General features: G+C 40.0%; 1 protein-coding gene across 7 annotated transcripts in view; it reads right to left on the reverse strand.

Moving 5' to 3' along the window:
• Positions 1-27,469, reverse strand: part of LOC131530908 (oocyte zinc finger protein XlCOF6-like) — an 84,188-nt gene that overhangs the window by 14,185 nt on the left and 42,534 nt on the right. For 2 of the 7 annotated variants that reach the window (XM_058761423.1, XM_058761424.1), the window contains exons 3-4: positions 17,431-17,562; positions 4,590-6,892 (exon numbers count right to left, since the gene is read on the reverse strand). In XM_058761423.1, coding sequence (XP_058617406.1) covers positions 4,788-6,892; positions 17,431-17,562 — 2,237 coding nt within the window. In that variant the 3' untranslated portion in view covers positions 4,590-4,787. Of the gene's footprint in view, positions 1-4,589; positions 6,893-17,430; positions 17,563-18,165; positions 18,282-19,485; positions 19,558-27,469 lie in introns of those variants that run through there. The other 5 variants (XM_058761427.1, XM_058761432.1, XM_058761428.1 and 2 more) reach the window with 5 other exon arrangements.

Here is a 27,469-nt window from a genome sequence, read left to right on the forward strand (position 1 = left end):
ACTTCAAATCATATTGACTGTCAAAGGGTGTAATCTCCACTCCTCGTGGATTACCTCGCCCCTCGACATTAAGTCCGCGCCGTAATTCAGGTGTCCGAGGACATGTACTGCCCGGATGAAGAGGAGGTGTCGATCTGCCCACAGAAGGAGGTCTCTTGCCAGGTCGCGAGCTCACACCGCCTTGGTAATTTATAAACGCTACCACTGTCATGCTGTCTGTCCTGATGAGAATGCAACGGTGGAGAATGTCCGGGAGAAAGCACTTCGTAAACGTACGAGGGGCCAGGGATAAACCGAAGGGCATACGCTATCCCCTCAAATGCAAATCTCAGGAAGCGCCTGTTGCTACCTGAATGTGAAAATAAGCATCCTTTAAATCCATGGAGATAAACCAATCTCCCAGTCTGATGTGTGAGAGGATTTGTCTCAGCGTAATCATTTTGAATGAGGGCTTCGAAAGCGTGCGATTCAGTGGTCTCAGGTCCAAAATTGGGCAGAGTCCGCCGTCTTTCTTTGGCACCAGAAAATAACGACTGTAGAAGCTGCTCTCGCGGTCTGTGAGGGGCATTGTCTCTACAGTGCGCTTTGCGAGAAGATTGTGTATTTCCTCTCGCAGAACTGAGGCATTCCGCTCCCGTACAGTGGACATTAACACACCATTGAAATCGGGCGGTCTGCGGAAGAACTGACACGTGTAGCCGTTCTTTATTGATTTCATAACCCACTCTCATACCCCTGGGAGTGCCTGCCACGCTTTTGTGAACTGTGACAGCAGGCGAGGCAGACTGCACACCGTGAGGGATAACTTGCCGTTGGGGTGGCGGGGAGTTTAGTATCACACGAGTGAGAATGAGCGATGGGGGAGAGGGGAGTGAGAGGAGGAAAATTGCCCTGATATTGAGGTGAGTTTTGTATGTTTTTTCGACTTTATTGTACTGCATAGTGGAACAGTCAAAATGCTCTCGCCACCCGCAACAGGCAAGGGGGTGTGGTGAGCACACACCGCGGAGCGAGCTTCTTCAGTGGCTCGTCTTCGGCGCTGGGTGCAGCTTTCCTCTGAGGAGAGACAGCATCAGGAACGCGGCTTTGATTCCGGTGCCGGTGGCCTACCGTCTCTTTCAGGGCGGGGTCTCTGGCCCTTCGAGCCCTGACGGCGCTTCAGCCACAGCTGTCTTGATCTCACAGCAGGCTCATGTTTCCGAACAGCAGCAGAATCATCATCTAGCACCACAAGATTCCCCATATTGCGGCCGATCGCTCGAGCTGTCACCTTCGTCGCTCTGAGGGTCAGATCTTTGGCGCGTTGGAGCTCTTTGAACACTTCAGGGTCAGGCCTGTCCTCATCCAGAGACTTGAGCAGCTTGGCCTGATAAACCTGGAGTATCGCCATCACGTGCAGTGCTGAAGCTATTTGGCCCGCAGCGGAAAAAGCCTTGCCGGAGAGGTCTGCAGTGGCGCAGCAAGGTTTAGAGGGGAGAGACGCGTTGTTTCTCACCCTCCTGTTCGCCGCGGCTGAAAGACAGAGATGGGCAGCGACAGCTTCTTCCACAGGGGGTTGACATACCCCACTTGAGCCGTCAGAGCCGTCCACAGAAGACAGGAGGGAGGATCCCGGGTTGTGCACCCGACTGGTGAGCGGGGCGCGTTCCACGACTTTGTTATCTCGTTGTGCACCTCGGGGAAAAAGGGGCCAGGTCTCCGCGGGGTGTCCTTTCGGCCGCGATCCGACTGGAGGTACCACTCGTCCAGACGGCTTCTGGCCGGCTCGGCAGGAGGCGCCCACTCCAAACCGAGCTCATCAACTGCCTTGGACAGGATGCTTAGGAGCTCGATATCACTGTGATGGAGGTCCCCCGCGACGCTGCTGTGGGGCGCAGTGTAATCCAGCGGGCTATTAAGACCACTCCTCTCTCGCAGACGCTGCCACTGAAATGGCATCATCCTCCTCTTCAGCGCCCTCCATGGCCTCGAAGGACACCACATCTTGAGCCTCGGGGGAGATCAGCGGTCATGAAGCACACTGGAAGGGGACCTGCAGCATGGGGGTGAGGAGGGCGTGGACACTGAGCCGGCGCGGGCTCGTCACCTGACCCTGACATATCCGCATCAAAAGCTCGCTGCACTTTCCTCCTTGGCTCGAAAGAGGCTGCAGAGGAAGAGCATGGCAGAGTTAGTTGGGCGAGTTAATCGCCTTGGACGATGGCCACACGGAGCCTGAGAGTCCGGAGACTCATATTTCCGCAGTGGGGGCAGTCCGACCCCCCAAGCGCCGCCTCTGTGTGGGCGCGACCCAGGCAGAAGACGCACGATTCATGGTCATCAGAAGATTCGACTGGCTCCGCACAGGAGAGGCAATCGCGAGTCATCCTTGTCCGAGTCCGAAGCTCACCGGAACACAGCAGGGGAAGAAGACGTGTCTGCTGCAGCATGTAGATCACGGTGAGTAGTCTTGTTAATAGGCTTCTTGCTTCTCGTAGAAGGTTGGCTGAAGGAAAAGATTCTGAATGGATGACGTACAAGTGCTGCCTTATATAGAGTGGGACTCCCGCTCATATTTCGAGCGCTTGAACGTCATTGGCCAGTTTCACTGGCGTGATTCAATAAGGCTTCGGTAGTATTTGAGGAAAGGGTATTTCCCATAGCAATGTAAAGTGACCGAATCGATAAGGAACTGCATACTCGGTGTATAGGGAGTGGCGGTATTGAGCAGAATAATTGACTTCAGGCTGTTGAATTCTTAGAAAATGACGCGAACACCTTGGGTGTGCATTATTGTGGGTGTAAGAATTCAACGGACCGTCATCAATTATTCCTTACTTAATGCACGGCAAACCGTTGATTATCCCTTACATATCTACATTCTACTACACCAATGCATAAAAATCTCATCATCCTCTCGCTGTGATGCAGGAGCGACCAGCCGCTGAGAATTCTGCTGGGTCTTAACGCCTTCCACAAACGTTCGCAAACGTTTTCAATTTAAAGTTTTTATTCGTATTGTTTGGGTGGTCATGCGGCATACGCCTGCATATACGGGACAATTCTGTAATAATTTGGAATAGTTGGCAGCCCTACTGTTAAGCCAAATGTTTATTTCAGTTAGCAGACACCAGAAAAGACACACAAATAGAACAGTACCACATTAAAACAACACAGAAATTACCCTGTAAATGTTGTTTTAACAAACTGTATTTTTATGATTGTATAAATAGACGAATTATATAATCTCTGTGAAAGCTGTGTTATATGGGGCTAGCAGTAGCTACTTTTCCTTTCTAATTTTTTTTTTCTTCTTCTACAGCGGATCGCAGACTTATTAGTGCATGCCACCTATCTCTCAAATGGACCATTGATACTGCAGGTATATTTCTACCTGGATTTAATAAATTCTTAATTGTAAACTCACCCATATTCTCTAATTTGTTTTTGTTTTTTTAAACTAATTTCTTTCCACAGTACATTATAACATGTTCAACAGTTTCATTAATGTCCCATACCTCACATAGACCTGTTGGATGTTTGCTTATTAAATGCTACTGTTCAACCTTGTATGGCCCAATGGTACCCTTGTAATTATGTTCTCCTCAATTCAGCTCCAACCTGATAATCTTCCCTTACCCACTGCTGACTATATTTGATATAAATGTTTACATTTGGCATATGTGTCCCAATGCTGTTGCCATAATTTCAAAATATTATTTTTGATTATTAATTTTAATTCTAACCTACTTCTTTCTAGTTTTAGAGCCAGCTACTGCACCTAAGAGAAATTGGCATGCTGAAAGGTTTCTCATTGGTGAAAGGCTAATCAGCCTTAACCATACATATACGTTATTACTTTAGGCTGAAAGATGATGTGTGATGCTGTATATTTATATAGGTGAGGTTCATTTAAAAAAGAAATATATATAGGTGTTAAAATGATTAATGCCTGGCTCAAATCTGTACGTCATCTTACACAGCATGCAGTTGCTTAGTGAGAAATGTCAACTAAACAACTATACAACACATATTTGGTGCTCAAAATGAGCATAAAATGTTAAATATTTTGCCCAGTTAAATTAAATTAAGTGTAAGTGCACATGCTGCATGGTCATGGCACAAAAATACTATTAATGCTATTAATAGTACTAATAAAAATCTTTACATAAACTGCCTTTCTATTAGACCTAATGCATTGCAATGAATCACAACTGTCTGTGGTCTCCCAGTGGCCACATAATTGGCATTTAGTGTTAAGAGATTCATTTACACACACACACACACACACACAAAAACGTATGCTTTCATCTCTGAAAATGTTTTTGTCTTAAATCTTAAAATGAACTCTGACAAGCTTGCAAGCCTCAGCGTTATCAAGAGTGTCAGCCACAGCACTCACAAGGGGATCTAAGTAACAATAGTTTGTAGATGAATATTTTAGTCTCCTATGTGTTGTGAAATGCCCTTTTATTTTTGTGTTTTAGTTCTAAGCAAAGTTGGTGTATTGATTACTTCTGAGGAGGACAGAAAACCTGAAGAGGATAATAATTCAGTTTACTCAAGTATATTAAAAAAGACATTTTCAAAAACTGAAGTGATTTCCTTGTTTTATTTGTTAGTTAGAAAGGGTATAACAACATTTTAACAAGCTCCACAAGCCAAATAATCAATAAAGATACACATTAATCTCCGAAATAATGAAACGAATAGTTGATTAATCATTCTAATAATCTCTGATTAATCGATTATCAAAATAATTACTTGATGCAGCCGTACCTAGCACCTGGAACTACAGGATCAGAACTTCAACTAATTACTATAATTTCAGACACGCAGACATGCAATTTATGACAGATTAGAGAAGATAATTGAGTGAATCTCTTCCCACATGAATGGCAGTAATGCGGCTTCTCTCCAGTGTGGATCCTCTCATGTATTTGCAGATGTGTTGACCGATTGAATCTCTTGTCACAGTGTGAACACTTGTAAGGTGTTTCTGTAGTGTGAACTGTCTGGTGCTGTTTCACTCCAGTGTGGGTTTTCTTGTGTTTGTAAAGGGTTACTCTTCGGCTGAAACTCTTCCCACACTGATCACATGTGTACGGCTTCTCTCCAGTGTGGATATTCATGTGGTCTTTAAGGTTTCCTTTATCTAAGAAACCCTTCCCGCACTGATCACATGTGTGTAGCTTCTCTCCAGTGTGGATTTTCATATGTTGGTTAAGGTGTCTTTTTTGTCTGAAATTCTTCCCACAGTGATCACATGTGTACGGCTTCTCTCCAGTGTGGATATTCAAGTGACGATTAAGCATTTCTTTTAGTCTGAAGCTCTTCCCACATTGATCACATGTATACGGCTTCTCTCCAGTGTGGATGCTCTCATGTAGTCTCAGATAATCAGACCGTTTGAATTTCTTGTCACAATGTGAACACTTGTAAGGTGTTTCTGTAGTGTGAACTGTCTGGTGCTGTTTCACTCCATTGTGGGTTTTCTTGTGTATGTAAAGGGTTACTCTTCGTATGAAACTCTTCCCACACTGATCACACGTGTACGGCTTCTCTCCAGTGTGGATATTCATGTGGTCTTTAAGGTTTCCTTTATCTAAGAAACCCTTCCCACACTGATCACATGTGTGTAGCTTCTCTCCAGTGTGGATTTTCATATGTTGGTTAAGGTGTCTTTTTTGTCTGAAATTCTTTCCACAGTGTTCACATGTGTACGGCTTCTCTCCAGTGTGGATTTTCACGTGATCATGAAGGCTTTCTTGTCGTTTGAAACTCCTCCCACACTGATCACATGTGTATGGCTTCTCTCCAGTGTGGATCCTCATGTGTTCATTAAGGGTTCCCTTTTCTGCGAAACTCTTCCCACATTGATCACATGTGTGTGGCTTCTTCCCAGTGTGTCTTTTCATGTGTTTGACAAGGTTTCCTTTATGTGCAAAACTCCTGCCACACTGATCACATATGTACGGCTTCTCTCCAGTGTGGATATTCATGTGGTCTTTAAGGTTACCTTTATCTAAGAAACCCTTCCCACACTGATCACATGTGTGTAGCTTCTCTCCAGTGTGGATTTTCATATGTTGGTTAAGGTGTCTTTTTTGTCTGAAATTCTTCCCACACTGATCACATGTGTGTAGCTTCTCTCCAGTGTGGATATTCATATGTTGATTAAGCATTTCTTTTAGTCTGAAGCTCTTCCCACATTGATCACATGTGTACGGCTTCTCTCCAGTGTGGATCCTCTCATGTATTCTCAGATATGTTGACCGTTTGAATCTCTTGTCACAGTGTGAACACTTGTAAGGTGTTTCTGTAGTGTGAACTGTCTGGTGCACTTTCATTGCATCATATGTAAAAAAAGTCTTCCCACACTCAGAGCAAGCATGATCCTTCACACCGCTGTGTCTTTTCTGGTGTATCTTTAATGCAGCCATCCGATTAAAACTCTTTCCACATAAATCACATACAAAATGCTTGCCCTTCGTATGAACGTTCAGGCGGTCCTTCAGGAAATGTGGCCTAAAAAATCTTTTACTACTTTGGTGACAGTTTTCTAGCTTCTCACCAGTGTGGGTTTTTAGATGTGCATCAAGGTCTCCTTTTTGTGTGAAGCCCTTCCCACACTGAACACATGTGTACGGCTTCTCTCCAGTGTGGATATTCATATGTTTTGTAAGGTTTTCTTTTATTGTGAAAGTCTTTTCACACTGATCACATGTGTACAGCTTCCCTTCAAGATGACATTTTATGTGAAGATCAAGATTTTGCTTGCATGAGAGACTCTTTTCACACTCAGGCCATATTTTGTCTCTTCTTGTCAATGAGGATGTTTCTTCACTTTTTACATGATGGCTCTCCCTCTCTTTAATCAGTTCTTCAGTCTCCTTGTTCTCTTCTGTCAAGTCTAAAATTAAAGTAAAAATGTTTAGTAAAAAAAAAAGTTTTCAGAAAATCTTAAAAAAAGAATAATAAATGTGAAAGGAAAAAACATGTGTGAAACTTGAGAAAACAGTAGAAAGCATAAACAGTAGTACACACTCTTAAAAATAAAGGTGCATCACGATGCCATAGAAGAACCTTTTTGTCTAAATGGTTCCATAAAGATCCTTTAACACCTGAAGAAGCTTTCTGTTTCACAAAAGGTTCTTTGTGGCGAAAGAAGGTTCTTCAGATTATAAAAAGGTAAGGAAGAGATGGTTCTTTAAAGAACCTTTGACTGAATTGTTCTTTGTGGAACCAAAAATGGTTCTTCTATGGCATCGCTTAAAGAACCTTTTGAAGCACCTTTATTTTTAAGAGTGCAGCCTTGACCAGAAAGTAGTCCAGCCTTAACGTAAATTAACCTCCTTGGTCTTGGAGCATCAATGCTGCAGGGGCTGCTCACCCAGGTGAAAAACAAGTACACTTCCATAATGTACTTAAAGTGCTCTATTTTTGTGCACTAATTTTGTACTTAATATACTAAAAATGATTCTTTAGTACTTCTTAAGATAAACTTAAGATCATCTAAGTGTACTCAGCTGTGCTATTTTGAGACACCATGAATATGAACTAAAATGCACTTTTAACATACTATCTCTGCATTTAAAAAATGTATTTAGTTACATTAGGCCCCCCATGACGTTCTGAAGCCCACCCTGCAATGATCCATGCAAACACGACTATTGCGACTGTACTGTCAGGAGCTGGGTTACACAAAAACTACCCAAACACTAAAATATGTTTAAAATGTTGAAAAAATAACCATTATTTTTTTACAGTAGCCTACAATGTACACACTATAAAAGCAACTGGTGTAAGCTGGTAATCACTTAAGTTGGCCCACGTCCACCAATTGACCGATCGGTAAGCCCCTCCCCTCAAACACAGACTAGCCAATGGCAGTCGAGTATCAGTTGCACGGGGAGCGGAACTCAGACATCTTTAGGTTTCAGCGCCATAGAGAAACATTGTAAGATCCGAAGCTCGCATCGGTTTTATGGGGTTTATACTTAAAAAATGAAAAAACGATGTGCCTGGGGTGCTTGTAACACTGATTCCAGGTCTCCTGAGAGGATGGGCGATATAATTTATTTTATTACATTTCCTGAATCCAAACAAAACAGAGCAAAATGTCCCCAAGTATTTAACCCCAGTACAAATGAAGACAAAAACGTTTATTTTCTGGTTGTCATACACTCATTAAGTTTCAATTTTCATCTGCTCAAGCAGAACGTTAATGTTATCTTGTGCTTTAGCAAGGTTTCTCTGGCTAAAACTAGCTAACGTTAAAGTTAGTGAGTCCAAACTTAAATAACGGACTGTTTTCGCGTCTTGTACAGTGTAGGTCAAAAACACATAAACAAAGGTCTAACGTTACACTTCAGTGCCTCTCCATATTAAACTGATTAAATGTACATTCATTTAATCGTTCCCTGCGATACATGAACAGTGCTAATCCTGCATGTTGTCATCCGCGATCGTAAACCCTCGCTTTGAGTTACCCACCGTATTTATTTTAAAATATTTTATAAATCCCTCCATGGAATATTTAATTCCCATTTGGTGGCCTTCTGTGTCCAAAATTGTGCAAAAACATCGTGGGACAAGGTTTTCACAAGGTTTTGCAGCTGTCATTGAAAGACAGTGAGCAACTCCGTTTGTTTGTCTGAGGGAGCAACAGTAACTAATGGGGGTGGGGCTTACCGATAGGTCAATTGCGCGAATGCTCTGTTACATCTCCCTCCTCTGATCATTTGATTAGTCACCCCACTTTGTTCCAGGACCACGCTATTTACAAATTAAGCACTACCTCCATGAAGCCGAAACGCGTTGATTTTAACCATTTGATGCGGACGATCAAGAAATAGATGCGCTCTGTGCTTTTAGCCTTATAATCACAACGATTCAGTGTTTTCAAGTAAGTTTCTTAAATATGGTGTGTAAGAAAAGCGGCAATAATAATCCATTCAATTAAAATCTGACGCCATGTTTTATATAGAATATCATATCACGCTGACATATGGCACAGGTGTGCCTCGGGCATCTCGAGTTCAAATCCCAGCTCACAGACCTTTCCTGATACCCCCCACCTCTCTCTCACTATATCAAAGTTAATCTACGTGCCTGTCTGATTTGTTTGTCAGACAAAATGGCAGATTCAGCGTTATGATTGGTCAGATCTCCTATCAATCAAACTGTTTGCGAAGGGTCAATTGTGCAGTGGCATTTTTGCCCCAAGTCCCCATGGCCAGGGGAAGGCTAAGCCTTATGGGGCATTCACAACGTAGTTGGACGCTTGAACATTTTGAGTTTACTCGCTTCATTTGCATGTGAAATTCACTTTACAACAGATGCAAATTCACGTCATGGGAGGGGCTTCTGCCAGGTGGCTCCAGTCTCGTTGCGAAATGGCTGACATGGATTTTGTTGAGAGGGTAGCTGCGCTTTATGTGCTATGGAAGGCTGAAAAACGGCTTAGACTCATTCGGAGCCGTGTCTGGGTCCATCAGATCCTTCAGAGGCGCACCCAGCTTGGTGAGTTTCACCAACTCCTCCAGGAGCTGTGCCTGGATGATGGCCGCTTTCAGCGGTACTTCTAACTGAGCCGGTCCCAGTTTGATGACCTGTTGTCCTGTGTCGGTGGGAGGATTTTCCTCCAGGACACCAACTACAGGCACTGTATTCCACCTGCAGAGCGCCTGTCCATCTGTCTCCGGTCAGTAAATCATTTAATATTCTGTGTGATTACAAGTAATTAATGACTGAGAACCTCCAGAGACATATAGTCTTCTCACTCTTCTGAACAAACAGTTATCAATACAGCACTTTAATGAAATGGCAATTAACTTTTGTCTACAACAGTCAAAATGGGTTTTGAATTGTGCAGGTAACTGCTATATTATAATATTGAATAATAGTCTGTTTTTGCAATGTAGCAAGCAAATCAGAGCAAATGCTAAATAAAGGTAAAGTATTAAGGGCATTTTATCAAGCTTGTTGTTGTTTAACTGTAAAAAACTAAAGAGAAATGAAGATGTCACAAACACCAGTATTATAAATTTATATTTGCTAATATGGAATTGCAATCTGCATTTATAACAATGTTTATTTTATTTTTTACTTTCTCTCTCTCTCTCTCTCTCTTTCAGATATCTTGCCACTGGAGACTCCTTCCGGACCATCGCCAGCAGCTTCCGTGTTGGTGTCTCCACAGTCTGCAAGGTTGTCCCAGACGTGGTAACTGCAATCTGGGACTGCTTAGTGGAAGAGTTCATGGCTGTGCCCTCCACAGATGAATGGAGGTCTATTACAGAGGATTTCGAGGAGAGGTGGAACTTCCCACTCTGCTGTGGAGCACTGGATGGCAAGCGCGTCCTGATAAAGGCACCCCCCTACACCGTATCCCAGTTCCACAACTACAAGGGAACTTTTTCCTTAGTTCTCCTTGCTGTTGTGGATGCAAGGCATTGCTTCCGGGTGACTGATGTCAGGGGATATAGCCGGACGAGCGATGGTGGGACTCTGGCCAACTCAGCCTTTGGCCATGTACTCAGTGGTGGCACCCTCCATCTGCCACCTGACCGTCCTCTCCCAGGAGGTGACCACAGAGGACCCCAGCCCCATGTCTTTGTGGCAGATGAGGCCTTTCCCCTCAGGAAAAACCTCATGAGGCCATTCCCTGGGAACACCCTTCCCCGAGAGAGACGGGTCTTTAATTACCGTCTCTCCAGAGCCCGGCTGGTGGTAGAGAACGCCTTCGGGAACCTGTCCTCACAGTGGAGGATGTATCGCCGCCTCATAGAGGTTCAGCCTGATGTCGTGGAGAGGTGTGTGAAGGCGACGTGTGTCCTCCACAACTTTATGAGGAGATCTTCAGAGGCACCTGCTGTGAGGGGGGTGTCTCGGTCGGGTTGCAGCCAATAATTCTGCCAGAGAGGCCATCCGGGTCAGGGACAGCTTCGTGGCTCACTTTTCAGCCAAGGGAGCAGTCCCGTGGCAACCGACTGAATAGTTTTTGTTTATTATATCCTGTGCTGTTTATGTCCTTTATGTTTAGCTCTTGTAAATATTCCCATCCTTTTGTCTTTTCTTTTGATTTACACCCTTTATATATTGTAAATAATCACATCTTTTCAACCTCTCTTGTAAATATTGCTATCTTTTTTCATCCTTAACTCTTGTAAATCTTTCATCATTTTTCAATCAATTTTTGTTCAAGTTTAGATTGTTATAGTTTTCTTGTTTTCAAATGATAAATGGAGCCAGCCTCCAAAAGGAATCCCTGTCTCGTTGCTGCATTCTCATTACACTATACCACAACACTGGTCCAATCACAAATAACTATTTTTACTATACTATTGTGAGTGTATTTGCAATAGGATATAATTAGAATGAATGTACAAATGTTTGCCATAAGTATTCTAGTCTTAACATAGAAATAATATTTTTATGTAACAAATATAAATTATGATTTACTATGTTGTGCACAAAGTAACACAACAAAACCTTTGGTCATTGTATAGAACATTTATTTATACAAAATAAATGAAATCAAATAAAAAATATAAAAACTATATACAAAGAACATTTACAACTATTTACATGCAAGAATAAAAAGGATCTTGCTTGGAAGAGGGAAGAGTGAGGGCCAAAGTTAAGGAGAGGAGAAAGGAGAGAAAGTCTGGTTCATTCCCTGCAGAGATTGCTGCCTCTTTTATAAAACTCTTTAGGCTCCAATTGTTCCAAATTAAGCAGAACTGTGCTGCTTTCATAAATTAATTTGTGTATTTGAAATTTGACGAATTCTTTCGTCTGAGGCGGCAACCTCTGCAGGGAAGGGACCAGACTCAAGAGGAAGAGCTCATCCTCTGAATGTGGAGGCGGCGCTGGAGCTACAGGACGGGTCCGGAGTGCTTCTAGGAGCTGCCGTTTCACCTCCGATGGCTGCTCCCTAGGCCTTCTCTGAGCTCTTCTTGGTGGCACTGTATCAAATGATAACACGTTTTGTACAATGAGAAGGCAGAAAAGGATTAAACTCATTCACAAACCGTCAGTGTTGTGTGAGGCTATGAGTACTTACTGTAAATATAATATGCACGTAAACTAGGGATGTGCGCTACAACTAATTTGACTGTCGTTTAAACGGAAGTTTTGTATCCGACTAGTCGACTAGTCTAAAATGGCAAAAAAAAAAAAAAAAAACCTGTGCGTGTATAACAGCCTACACTTGAAATTCTTAATCTTTGCATCACACTGTCAAATCCCTCAATGAAATCTGCTAAAAATAGGTCACGATTATGCCATATGCTTGTCTCACGTTATAATAATTTAATTTTAGGCGGTCGTTAAACAGAAAATAAGGAAGAGCATACACTCAACATAAACTAGTTCATAGCTTATTTATTCAGATCAGCTGGAGCAATGCAGAAATGGAAAACAGACTGACAGAATTCTTCATTTTCATATAACGTTAGCCAACATATTAAAACACAGGTCAAAAACAACAGGAAAGTTTATCAAGGAATAGCATTAAAACGGCTTTTAAAAATGTACTTCATGTTGGCTATATTGCCTAAAAACAAAACAATGCTCGGTTTACTTAGACCATGCGCATTTGTTCAGTGAATTTAACATGTTAACGTGGTCTGGCGAAAGACGGGACTAGAGGCGATGCTGCACTTGAAAAAAAAAAAAAAAACGCTTGGCAGGAACTGAAGTTACAGGCACAGAGAGATAACTACAAGCAAGCAGACAGTTTCGAAAAGAGCCTGAAAATCCCGCACCACCACCGAAGTTAGAGGAATAGACGGCACGGATGGGATCGTGGACCGCAGCGACGGGTTGTAGTGTATGACATGATTGACATTTGCTGGCTTTGGCTAGCCTCCAAGCTAATGCATACGTGCCTGTATTGAACATGATTAAGCATCGCGCCAGTAGAGTTATTGTTAAGTCAATTTGACATTACAGAGTTTACACAACTTTTCCGTTTCCTTCTAATTCAAAATAATCCCACACCTTGCTGGTTCTTCACGTGGTCATTTCGAGCTCGTCGCAGCTGAGATGAAGAAAACGCATGCGAGGTCTGAGGTAAAAATGTAGTTTCCGCCCAGATACGCTTTTAAAAATATTTATAGAATTAAATATTTTGATATTTATTATTTTTCAAAAGTTTTATTTTAGCTTGTTGTTAACATGTTTTAAATGTAACGTTAAAATGATGTACATTCCTAATGTAAACATGGTCATTATTGCCTGTACACACCTGTGGGTACAGCAGCAGATGTTGAAGGGTCGGCAGGGGAAGCAGAAGCAGCAGCAGGTTCTGGCAGAGGGGACACAGGCTCACTGACATCAAAAGAACCAGTCGGCTCTGTCATGACAATATTAAATATTAATACAACATTACACACATTGCACATTACACCAGTCAGAGAGAAATTAAATTTAGACTTTTCATCATAAAAAAAAAAACAACAACATGCAGGTACATCTCAATAAGTTAGAATGTCGTGGAAAAGTTCATTTATTTCAGTAATTCAACTCAAATTGTGAAACTCGTGTATTAAATAAATTCAATGCACACAGACTGAAGTAGTTTAAGTCTTTGGTTCTTTTAATTGTGATGATTTTGGCTCACATTTAACAAAAACCCACCAATTCACTATCTCAACAAATTAGAATATGGTGACATGCCAATCAGCTAATCAACTCAAAACACCTGCAAAGGTTTCCTGAGCCTTCAAAATGGTCTCTCAGTTTGGTTCACTAGGCTACACAATCATGGGAAAGACTGCTGATCTGACAGTTGTCCAGAAGACAATCATTGACACCCTTCACAAGGAGGGTAAGCCACAAACATTCATTGCCAAAGAAGCTGGCTGTTCACAGAGTGCTGTATCCAAGCATGTTAACAGAAAGTTGAGTGGAAGGAAAAAGTGTGGAAGAAAAAGATGCACAACCAACCGAGAGAACCGCAGCCTTATGAGGATTGTCAAGCAAAATCGATTCAAGAATTTGGGTGAACTTCACAAGGAATGGACTGAGGCTGGGGTCAAGGCATCAAGAGCCACCACACACAGACGTGTCGAGGAATTTGGCTACAGTTGTCGTATTCCTCTTGTTAAGCCACTCCTGAACCACAGACAACGTCAGAGGTGTCTTACCTGGGCTAAGGAGAAGAAGAACTGGACTGTTGCCCAGTGGTCCAAAGTCCTCTTTTCAGATGAGAGCAAGTTTTGTATTTCATTTGGAAACCAAGGTCCTAGAGTCTGGAGGAAGGGTGGAGAAGCTCATAGCCCAAGTTGCTTGAAGTCCAGTGTTAAGTTTCCACAGTCTGTGATGATTTGGGGTGCAATGTCATCTGCTGGTGTTGGTCCATTGTGTTTTTTGAAAACCAAAGTCACTGCACCCGTTTACCAAGAAATTTTGGAGCACTTCATGCTTCCTTCTGCTGACCAGCTTTTTAAAGATGCTGATTTCATTTTCCAGCAGGATTTGGCACCTGCCCACACTGCCAAAAGCACCAAAAGTTGGTTAAATGACCATGGTGTTGGTGTGCTTGACTGGCCAGCAAACTCACCAGACCTGAACCCCAGAGAGAATCTATGAGGTATTGTCAAGAGGAAAATGAGAAACAAGAGACTATAAAATGCAAATGAGCTGAAGGCCACTGTCAAAGAAACCTGGGCTTCCATACCACCTCAGCAGTGCCACAAACTGATCACCTCCATGCCACGCCGAATTGAGGCAGTAATTAAAGCAAAAGAAGCCCCTACCAAGTATTGAGTACATATACAGTAAATTAACATACTTTCCAGAAGGCCAACAATTCACTAAAAATGTTTTTTTTATTGGTCTTATGAAGTATTCTAATTTGTTGAGATTTGGTGGGTTGGGTTTTTGTTAAATGTGAGCCAAAATCATCACAATTAAAAGAACCAGAGACTTAAACTACTTCAATGTATTTAATACACGAATTTCACAATTTGAGTTGAATTACTGAAATAAATGAACTTTTCCACGACATTCTAATTTATTGAGATGCACCTGTATATGCCCTGTTGTGTTGCTTCACTTGTCAAGACACCTCCTGTCTCTGAGTTCCCTGCTTCTGCTGTTTCTGTCTACTCCTGGTCCTCGGAGTGGTCGTACCCTGCGGCCTGATTCTCCTCATCCCCCCTCTCCACATTCCCGCTTGTCTCCCATGGGGAGACGAAGGGGCGAGGAAAGACAGGACCGCAGAGTACTTCCATTTTTTCCCTGACCCTGCTGCTGACCCACTCCTCTTCTCCGTCTCCTTTCTCCTCTCTTTTAAATATGTGTCACTCCCTAGACTCTTCCACTTCTTTCTGCACACTGAATAAACACCTCAACTCAATATGTATATATATATATATATAGTTCAAATTGAGTAAAGAGCGTTTTTTACAACTTACCAGATTGTCCGACCTCCTCACTCACTTTCTTCCAAGCAAGATCCTTTTTATTCATGTTTCTATAAAAGTACGAAGATGTATCATACAGCTCCGGGTATCCACATACAGCGACGATGATTTTGCCCTCCACTGTTGTTTCGGATTTCTGCCTCCGCTCGCTACGTCGTAATCACGTCACTACTAGAGCAAGCTCCTGATTGGTTAACGTGGCGTGAATATTCGCCAAAGTTCAGATTTTTCAACTCGCACGATTCGTGCGTAAAACTAGTGTTTCGCTCAATTCGTGCCACCTTATTTGCGCGAACCGCGCCGCAGGATGTCTATCGCGTCTTTGCATTGACTTAACATGTAAATCACTTGCGCTTAACACTTAATTCGCGTCTGCTGTGAACGCCCCATTACACATGCTCTGCCTATGATCACCTGGCTCTTTTGGCTATAGGGGGCAGAGTTCTCCATGGTGTCCAACTATTTATCTGCATAGAAGCTGTCAATAACAGTAGTGTTTTTTAGCAAAGTCCTCCTTGGAACCCACAAAGAGACCACCTAGCGTATGCGTACAGTCAAACACGTAGACTTTCAAAGTATACTCGATCTGATGCTGTGCGCGAACTAGGGTTGTGACGGTGAGGACTTTCAAATTAGCAGCAATTCGGCCTAATCTTAAACTTAAGCTTAAACTTTTAACAAAACAAATAAAAATACACCATGTTATATAAAATAACTTACACAAAGTTTAAATATGTATACAAAACTGAAAATCAGTAAACACTGTGGAACCATATAAATAAGAAACGTAGAGCGTTTATTTGCAAAACGAATAAGAAAGCTTGGCAGCACGGCATACACCTTGATGTAATATAATTTTTTTTTTTAAATTACACAATTTAAATAAATAAAAATCAGCAAGCACTGTGGAATCAAATAAATATGAAACTTCTACTATCACCTTAGATAAATGGCAGAAGTCAACAGGCTTTTCAAAATCCAAAATATTTTTTAAAACAGCCGCTTTTGCATTTTGTTTTGAAACTCTTCCGCCATGGTCTTGTCTTTCTCACCTCTCTCTTCTTGTCAGTCAGCTTGACTCACTCTTCACGTGATAAATGAAATCTGATCTGACTGTCATTCGAGCAGCCGTGTTCAGTTTTAATTATATCGTTTGTTCTCCAACTAAACTAAATGATTTTTATTACTATAAAAAAAATATAAACGACGGTCGGGGTGAGAAAGTGACGAAACCGGTGCTGTGGCTTCACACCAGTGTCACCGTCAACACCGACTATCGCAGCAAGCCTAGCGCGAATGCTCTGGGTTCGGGCTCTATCCCGAGCTCGGAGCCCTCCCTCCGGACAGCACGCCAAATATGCTTACTAATTACTCAATCATATTATATGTTAGTGCGAACTCGTGAAATGAAGTTTTTTGAGGAAAACATTTCCAGGATTTTTCTCTATATAGCAGACTTTTATGGTGGCCAATGCTTAGTTACAGCTTCAAAGGGCTCTACACAATCCCAGCCGAGGAATAAGCGTCTTATCTAGTGAAACGATCGGTCATTAAGGAAGATAAGCTGATTTGGTGGAATCATACATAAATACAAACATATGTGTGTTAGTCTGGCGAGTAAACTAAAAAAAATGGACTAGTAATGGCCATTCTATTGCCACGGTGTGCGTAGAAGGTTGCATTGCCTAACTTTTGTGATGTTATTTTTTTTAAAAACAACTCTTTTCAAAACAACAGTTGAAGACAATATCGGCTCACATTATTCTATTCATTATGTCTTTTCTTTTTGGAGGGGCATTTTTTGATAGCATTAGCACTGTTAAAAACTGAGCCTCAACTCAATATAATCATCAAAACAATGAACCGACGTAACTTGTAACTTCATGTCTTTTCTGTACTGCAGCTTTAACTGTTATTTCACAGCTTTTATGATTTTTTCTAACTGCAACCACAAATCTGGTGGGACTGCTTGAAGTTTTATAAACTTAGTGAAGAATGAAGAATATACACCAACCTATTTGTTCTTCAGTATCTTCCTGTTTTATTCCGCAGGGTTCTGGATCAGTCATGTTTTCAGCTTTTTCCATTAATTGTTGTGGGAGGAGTTGAACTGTTGGTAAATTCCTATGTGGTTGGAGGAGCAGATCTGCCAAAATAAAAAATAAATCAGTTATAAAATTGATGCTTTCATTAATTCTCACACTTAAATCTTGTTGTTTATGTTCATTCATCTATCAAAATGTAAAGTTATTTAATTTGTTTAAAAATGAATTTACATATTCTAAGTATTATATCTTTCTAAACTTTCTAACATTTGACAGATTAGTATATAACCACAAAAGGCAAGTTATATGCTGAGGAAAACACTTGTCAGAGGCATTAAGCAGCGCACGCATCTGCCAAAGTACAACAGAGCAAGACGTGGTAAACGCTTATGCTTTTTTATTTGAAGTGCTTTAAATGAAGCATTCTCATGTTTCGGACAACTTCAGCTAACTTCAGCAAGATCAGCTACCGATCGTTATCTGCTGATAATTGCTTCCAATGATTGGACAACTTGAGAGATCTCTCAATTTGCCAATCTCAGAAACCAATCTCATGTAAAAGATGCGCGTCTGCTGTGAAGGGTCTCAATCTGTTTTTTTTTATAAATCTTATTCTTATTTTCTCTGACTATTTGCACATCTTTAGTGAGCTTGAATTGAGTAGCTATATCCCTTCAGAGAAAACTGATCAAGGAAAACTGTACTTGTAGATTGTACTTGTAACATGTTTTCTTCAGCCAGTTGAAATTCGGTACCCTTGCATGTGTGCACATGAGCAGTATTTTACCACCTCCACCTTATTTTGAGCCAGGAAAATCCCCGTTAATAATCACACAAACAGACAACAACATAGAAAGTCACTCAGGCCTCAATGAATTCAATAGTAGTTTCTCACATCGCTGAAAATAAGGGACACTCAAAATATCTTTACTGTACTGCCTGGCCTATTTAATTCCAAAATAATTAATTCTTCACCAGTCGTGTAGTAATAACTTAGGGGATGGGTTTGTGAATTTATTACAATATATTGACATTCTACACCAGGATATTCACTGATAAATTATTATTATCACTACGTCAAAAAGACCGAAGTCCAAAGGGTGCCCAGAGAAGAAAAAATAAAGAGAAGAAAAACGGTACAAAGACAAAAAAATATATATAGCACTTTATTGTCAGACGGGTCTGAAATTTTTCTTGCATAGCAGTATCTATGTTTACAACAATCAACATCCTTTAAACAACAACATACACTTCATCCATACAAGAACAAAACACATTATACATTACACACCCTTAAACATTACATTATTCTACTACACTTATACAACTACACCATGTTCACAATACTCTCGATTTTTGATTAAGTTTCTTATTCAGCTCTAAATGCACAAAAGAGTGTTTCAGCCTAACTTTGTTAAATCTTGGGACTCTGTACCTCCGGTTTGATGGTAATAATTCAAACTTATTAATTGTCAATAACTAAGTAAAAAAATTATTATATATATATATATATATATATATAATACTGTTACAAATGTATTATTGATGTTAGCTCAAGTTAGTTGATATTCACTAATGTTAATGTGAGGCAAGGGGCACCAGGTAAAATCTTGCCTAAGGCAGCAAATTGGCCAGAGCCGTGTTCTACACCAACGCATAATAAACCTCATTAACCTCTCGCTGTGATGCGGGAGCGACCAGGGTTCTGCTGGGTCTTAACGCCTTCAGCAAACCCTCGCAAAACAAACAATGATGTGACCAAAAATCAATTATTTTCAATTTAGAATTTGTTATTCGTATTGTTTGGGTGGTCATACGGCGAATGTATGTTATGAAAAGTTACGTCTTAAATACGGGACAATTGCGTGATAATTCGGAATGGTTGGCAACCCTGCTGCTAGGCTAAATGTTTATTTCAGTTAGCAGACGCACAAATAGAGCTGTACCACATTAAAACAACACAGAAATGACACTTTAACATGTTATTTTATTTTTATAATTGTATGAATAATCGAATTATCTCACCTCAGATGACTCAAAGCTGTGTTATGGCACTAGTAGTATCAACTTCTTCTTCTTCTAGGATTTCATGGCGGTTGGCAAACCAACTTAAAGGTGCATTCCCGCCACCTACTGGAAAGGAGTGTGGCACGCACAATGGATAGGAAGTTTCGAAACAAGAACTACTTACGATAAGAAATTAAAAGAGAGAATACATAAATAAATAAATAAATAAATAATTAATTAAATAAAATGGTATCATAAATCCTATTAACCAATCCTGTTTCCTTTAGATAAACAACTAGCCTAATTCTCGATAGATTCTTGATTGTTTAGGTCCATACCCTCCCTGCTGAAAAAAAATAAAAAAAATAATAATAGAACCCTGCCCTTAAAACAATAGAAAATGTAATGGTTTTAATGGTTATAATGGGAATTGTATTGGTTTTAATGGAAACTATAATGGTGTGGTATGTGATGGATTCTATTGGTGGGATGTTAAATCCTATTGGAAAAATGCCCGAGACACACTACAAAAAGGAATTTTGTAATGGTTTTACTGGAAAAAAGCTAATGGTTTATAATGCTATTTTAATGGAAACCATTGGAATTTCTGTGATGGTTTCTATTGGGCTTCTATTTTTTATTTTATTATTATTTTATTTTTTTATTTTTTAGTAGGGCTAACAGAACCTGGAGTGACAGATCATTTATTTCCAAATATCTTAAAGCTTGTCTTGAAACATTCATAAGTCTCACATTTTATAAGTACATGTTCTACAGTTTCTGCTAACCCACATTTGTCACAATTTCCATTTTCATGTTTCCTATTCTATGCAAGCACTGATTTAATAAAAACAATGACCAATTCTTGTTATTAAAATGTACTCTTTCCTGTTTCCAAATCTTCTCTCTGAACCAACTTTTTCTTGTATGCAGTATAAATGTCTACCTTTTGTTCCTTCTTTCCATTCATTCTGCCGTATATTCTGTATTTCTTTTGCTATTATCGCTTTTATTTCTGTTTTACTTAATGCCATTTCAACGGCTATTTGTGAATGGTTTAATGCCTTTTTAGCTAAAAGATCAGCCTCCTCATTTCCTTTCACACCCATATGTGAGTGTACCCACACAAAATTTACCAGAAGTCCATACTGTTTTATTCTAAATAGACTGCATTACTTCATTTATCATGTATGGTCTTGCTAATGATTTTCCACTTGATAAACTGTTCAGTGCTGAAAGAGAATCTGTGCATATCACTGCCTTTGTTGGTTGTATTTGGTTGTAAATACATAAATATGATCTGAGGTTCTTTTTGACATTTTAATTTTGAATAGGGGAAAATATACTGCTGCAGCTGCTTTCCCAGAGTCTGGATCCTTTGAACCACCAGTGTATATTTGTACTGCACTATAATATGTAAGATCTATATATTGCTGTACAACTAAACTTTATAACACACTTGTTTCATTATTATATTTTTCTTCATGCAACTTTACGTCAATCAAAGGCATTGGGAAAGGCCAATGAGGGATTGCTGACCTAGCACAGTAGGGGCAATATAAATTTCACTTAAGCCCATTTCCTTTGCTTCCTCATTGGCCTTCCATCCAAAGCTTGATAATTTTTTATATTCGTATTCCCAACATTCCTTCAACACTATCTTAACTGGATGACTGTCCGAATGTCCCTTTATGCTTATCCAGTACCTCATCTTTAACTTAAGTCAACGAAACTCTTGAAGCATCTCGCCCATCTCTACATGAACTGCTGATAAACGGGATGATACATAAAAGCTCCACAACAAATTCTCATTGCTTGTGATTGTATTGCCTCTAATTTTAAAAGTTGTGTATTAGATGCAGAGCTATACACTATACTACCATAATCAATTTCTGATCTTATCAGAGCACAATATATTCTTTTAAGGGACTGCCGACAAGCACCCCAATCAACTCCTGCTAGACATCTCATGACATTTAGCGCTTTTTTGCATTTTGGTAACAACTTCTTCTTCTTTTGTGTTTAATGGCGGTTGAACACAAAACTAAGGCTGTCTTCCAAGGATCTTCAAAATGAGACGGCCTTCAGCGGCAGGGCCAGTGCGTGCCTATAGGCCAGTGGTTCCCAAACTTTTTCTGCCGGGCCCCCCTTTTGCAGAATAAAAAATGAAGGCCCCCCCCCCACCCCCACATACACACATACACATAAACACACCTCCAGGAGGATTTGTTTGAAACATTGTAATTTATTAATGGTAATTAACACAAATTCAGTGTGTGACAACTTACTGAGAAAAAAACTAAAAAATAAAAAAAACTAAATAAGGAACTAGTCAATAGTAGAAGCATTACAAGTAAAGCATGCAGCTTCAACATTTATTTCTTTATTATTATTATTATTATTATTATTAACTATGTAACAGTATTCATTGTTTTCAACAGATTTTCTCTTTGTTGTCAAAAATGAACATTTTTGAACTGCAGGATTTAGACTTATTCTTACTAGTCCCACAGTCTTTTCAGTGACTGGGATGGGCTTGCCTTGTGCTGCAGATCCTCTCAAATCGGGGATGCAGCTGTGAGACTGCCACTCTTAGCTCATTTTCAATGTCCAGCTTTGATCTGTATTTTGTCTTGATTGAGGCAACTGCAGAAACCCCTATCTAACATAGGTAGGATGTGGCAAAAGGAAGGAGTATTGCCAGGGCTCTCCTTTTCCACTCCAATCCAAAATGCAGCCAATGCCTTGGACTTAAACTGAAGCCTAGTTGTTGAATCAGAGGTGACATCAATGGCCGAAACCAAAACTGCTTTGTAATAATTATTTATTATTTTTTTTAAATAATATTAAGTCATTTTTGTAAGACTTTTTAATTTAACTCAATTTTAATGATACTGAATTTAAAAATCACAAGCCAATAAAATAACCACGTTTATTGAAAGTAACACAAAATTGGACAGAAAATATAGCCTATTAATATTAAATATCAATCAATATATTATTTTTATTCAGTTCTATGAAACCGAATCGGATATAACTTTTTTTATAGTCCTACAAATCTATTATTATCAGAGCACGTGAGCAGAGCATCGCGTCACGAGAGGGTGGCGTTATTTTCCACCGTTGTGCAGTACATCTGTACTACAGCATGTTACATCACAATAGCGCTATTGCAAAAAGGAACAAGTATACATTGAAATTTTCTGTTGGCGCGTTATTTGAGAGGACTTTGCTTTGCGCACATTCATAGAGCGGAATATTCAGCGGAGTGTCACGACGGCAGTGATTAGAGAGAGAGAGAGTGCGCGCTGAATACTGCCGGGCGGCGCGGCAGATATTTTCGGCTCATTGGACCGTTTTTCTCTTTTGAAATTTCGGTTCGTCCCTATAAATATCGGCTGACTGTATGTACACTAGCCTTGCCGCGCCCCCCTTATCATTAACTCCGCGCCCCCCCTAGGGGTCGCGCCCCCCAGTTTTGGAACCACTGCTATAGGCAAACTAGACAGCTGCCTAGGGTGACAGTACAGTGAGGGGAGTAAAAAAACAGATATACTTTCTCAATAATGTATTTATTTTCTTGCCGATTTATGGTATGCCCAGCCATAGGCGACATGACAAATTTAGCTACTTTTTTATTGAAAGCAGTTGGCTACACTGCAAACAGGAACAGAACAAAACCCAACTAAAACACAAATGAACTTACAGAACTAAAAAAAAAAAAAACCTTGACAAGATGATGGTTGAAGCACTTGAAGTGATACATATGCATTAGAAGAATACAATTTATTAAATTTAACAATACAGAATTATATGTAAGAATAAAACTTTTTAGATTTTGCTCTTTTGGGAGGAACATCATCTTTAAGTTGATCTGAATCTCATAGTCTTAAAGATGAACTTTATTCACTGTATTTTTTGTCCTGTCTCTCATAACAGCTGTTTAAGGCAGATTTATATAAGAGATTGTTTGTTGCATCATGTCACATTTAGTGAGAACACTGTTGCACTTGAAAGTGCTGGATCTGAAGATGAACTGCTTACTGTGATTTTAGACATTTGTTTCTTGTATGATTGAGTAAAGACAACGACGAAGCAAAACTTGTAAGGTTTTTCTCCAGTGTGAGTTCTCTGGTGCCGTCTCAGTTGAGCACTATCAAAAAAGACATTCCCACAATCAAAACACATATGATTCTTCACACCGCTGTGTCTTAATGTTTTATCTGATAATATCTGATAATCCTCTGGTTGCTATGGTCTCGCAGGTTTGTTTACATGACATATTATCACGTTCCCACGAGTTATGATGTCATGGCCATGACAAAACTAAGTGAACCAAACATGTCACCTCCACCATAGGAAGAGTAAACCGTTATACAATGACTATTTTGATTAATAATTTGATTAATTAGGGTTGAATTGAACTTTATCTTCAGCTCCTTGCATTCTTTCCTATCACGTAGACAAAAGGTTAAGTAAAACTATGAATATGCAATACAGTGCATATATTTAGCATAATGATCTTCTTTATAGGAACATTTTCAAACTTTACAATTTTTTATGTCCACACAGCTGATAGCTTTACCTGTTGTATTTTGTTCAAGTTGTGCATGAAGCAGACACTGCTTTTCTGCACTTTCACTTCGCACATCTCCGTCATTTTTGATCTCTCTTATCCTGCCACAACTGGAGTTGTTTTTAGCAGATGTGCCCTCACCACTGGTGTTTTCACTAAAACTTTGATGTGCATCATCTCAGTTTATTACATCAACATAACAAAAGATGTGATTGCAAAACAAGCATCAAAAAGGCTTTACATGAAAATTTACATCATAATGGAGATCTCAGCAAAAACATCACTTGTAAATTAATATATTTGGTCAAAAACCACTAGAACATAGGTCACTAACAGGCGGACCGCGGTCCGGGTCCGGACCCAGAAGCTGTCCCATCTGGACCCGGACCTACATATACAGCTTCTATTTGAACTGGCGCAGCTTTTGTAGTCTTTACGGTAGTGGTCTCCGGTCCGAAACCGTGAAGGCTTTTGACATAATGAAATAAATACCAAACGCTAATTTCTAGTAAATCAAATTTATATCTAGCAGATCAAGGTCAGCTCTAGTGCCGATTGGGTGCAGTCCTGCTAGCAGTGATGAGAGCAGAGAGCGGCCCGCTGCGCACAGACAGATGAAACTTTCAGTGGGTGAAAAACAATGGCATTTTCAAAAATTAGGATAGTTGACAGGTCCTTAAAAATCTTAAATGTTACAAGAAAGGCTTAATTATGATTTCAGGAGGTCTTAAATGTGGTGACTGAAAGACAAGAATTGCGCTATTCATTGAATAAATAAGAGCGCTGCACGTTTCAAAGTCATCTGCTTCGCTGCTTTGTGGAGTCCGTCTCTTGGGCTTTGCCATTCCCAAAGCGCCACCTGCTGGAAGAGAATGTTTTTCCATTTTCAATCAGCCCGTACGTCTGCTGTTGTCAAAGGCCAATGTGAAAATCAATCCATGTTCAATCCAATCCAAGATAATGTGTAATAAAATGTAAACAAATAAGGCAGTAAAATATATTTATATGTTATTTAATTAATATAATACTTGCTTGTTTTTGTGAAAACCTGTATCTGAACTGTAAATCATGCTTTTTACAGTCATTTAATTTTTAATTTATTTTAATTTTTTTGTGCAGGTCTTAAAAAAAAAGGTCTTTAAAAATCTTGAATTTAAGCTTAAATATCCTGCAGATACCCTGGCCTGGCAAAAACCATCAATTGTTTTTTATATATAATTGTTCGGACCTCGGCTGGTGGGGAGGGTTCATTACTGGACCTCGAGCCGTTTTAGTTGAAGACCCCTGCACTAGAACAATGTTATATATGTTGTTGACATGTGTACTTACATTATATCCTAAATGTTTCCAAGAATGTTTAAATCCAGAGAAATAAGCAATTTTGTCATTGTGTGACCTATCAATATTGTCATAGCCATCCATTTCCAGTTTTATTTTGTAGAAACCATGGAAAAACCAAAGACGCTTTAATATACTATGTTTTTATTTAGGGCTGTGCAATTAATCATATTAATTAATTAATGTGCAATAAACCATGGTTTGTCGTTGTTGTAAGTTAAATGAGTCTTGGTAGGAATGCATATACATATCTTCACAGAAACTCATATAAGATGTTACAGTCTCTGTGATCTCAACCAGATCGTTAGCAGCAGCTTCAAAAACACTCCAATCAGTGAGAAAGAAACAGGCTTGTAAATCCCGCTCTGCTTCATTAGTCTGTCTCTTTACAGTCCTTAATACAGGTTTAGCTGATTTCAGTTTCTGCCTGTAGGTCGGTATAAGATGAAACAAACAGTGATCAGAGAGTCCTAAAGCTGCCAGTGGGACAGAGTAATATGCAGCTTTTATTGCTGTGTAACAGTGATCTGTAGGGTTTAATATGTAAATAATTTAATTTAGCTCAAAGGGAATCATTTATGATTTTATAGGGAATTTGAACAGAATCACTGTTTTGCAGCTAATCACGGAGTTAGCAGCGATTCACTGAACGAGCCGTATAACATCAACTCTGCACTGGATATTAAAATCCAAAATATAGCGAAAACACTATTAATAAGCACAGTAACAAGATCGGCAGATTAAGACATTAACTTGTAAGCACAAAACACAAGATACTTCTCTTTTCAATATAAATAAGACTTTATTTATATAAACCTAAGACATAAACTAATCTAACACATGAACACACGCATTCACACGTTGCAGAATGAGAGAAAGGATGAGTTTAGAGAATGAGAATGTGAAATCCCAAGTTTATAGCAATATGTGCTATTGCATAGACCTGAACAACCATCAATCACTTAATTAACCCTCACATTGAGTTTCTCAATGAGGCTAAAATTTATATTAAATGCACCAGCTCAGTTAGAATCTGGAGGTTACTTGCTTGCGTTGCCTTTGTGCTACAGGGATTCCCTTTTGTCGTCGTCGTCGTTGCAGGAAAAGGGGTTTCCCAAGTTGCCGATTGGCTGGAAGTTCAGTAGTCGTTGAAGTGATGTCTTGGGCGTTGGCTGGAGATGCGGAGTTGGTCTGGTTGAAGTTTTGAGGCGGTCACAGGCTCGAGTTGAACTCGGAGACAAGGCGTGGTGGCAAAACTTAAACTGAGAACACGAAACTCGCAACGGAAAATAAACTAAAATAAAAGAAAGAAAGGGTGTAACGAGACTAGGTGTTTTTTCTTCTCATCGTGGTGTTAAGTAGCAACTGGCCTGTAGGCCAGAGCATGCTCAAAGAGCGCTAAAAAGCAGCGTCAAAATGTGGTGGCGAGAAGACAGAAGAGAGAAAGGCGAGAAGGGGGGGTTTGACGGTGTCCTGAGTTTTTAAACTCGGCTTTTGGAACACCTCCCAACTGGTGTGTTGACCAATAAGATAGGCTATTATCTTAGCTAGGGGTGTTCCTCCCATCATAAATCAGTTTGTTATCTGGTCACATGGTCCGAATTTTACACGCTCTTGTAAAGTATAATTTTGGACATGATTTCTATAACCAGAATATGATACATTTGACACAGAATTAATTGAAAGAAACGTTTCAATCTAGAATTGTCAAACTCATACATACCAAACACGAATAAACCTTAAAAGTCATTCAATAGTTATTAAAAAGACATACATAATATGTGCTTAAAACAAGATAGTCTAATGTGTGGATTACATACATAATATAGTGTTATGCCTAGCAATGTCCTTTTAGGATGATTTTATGTGCATATGAAAAAGAAAGTCTCTGTGTAGTTCTATGTAGGACATATGGACATGTTCGGTGAAGACCAGAGAGGTTAAAAGGTCTCCTAAATAATTTCAGTCTCAGTCTTTGTCTTGTGGGTGGGGGAAAAGTCAATCTAAAGAAGCTCGTGATTTCTCTTGTGGAACACATGTGATGGCCATCTCTTTGACCATTAATCTTGATTATTTGCCCCAAATTT

Source organism: Onychostoma macrolepis, chromosome 22 (assembly GCF_012432095.1).
Source record: "Onychostoma macrolepis isolate SWU-2019 chromosome 22, ASM1243209v1, whole genome shotgun sequence".
Classification (NCBI taxonomy): Eukaryota; Metazoa; Chordata; class Actinopteri; order Cypriniformes; family Cyprinidae; genus Onychostoma; species Onychostoma macrolepis.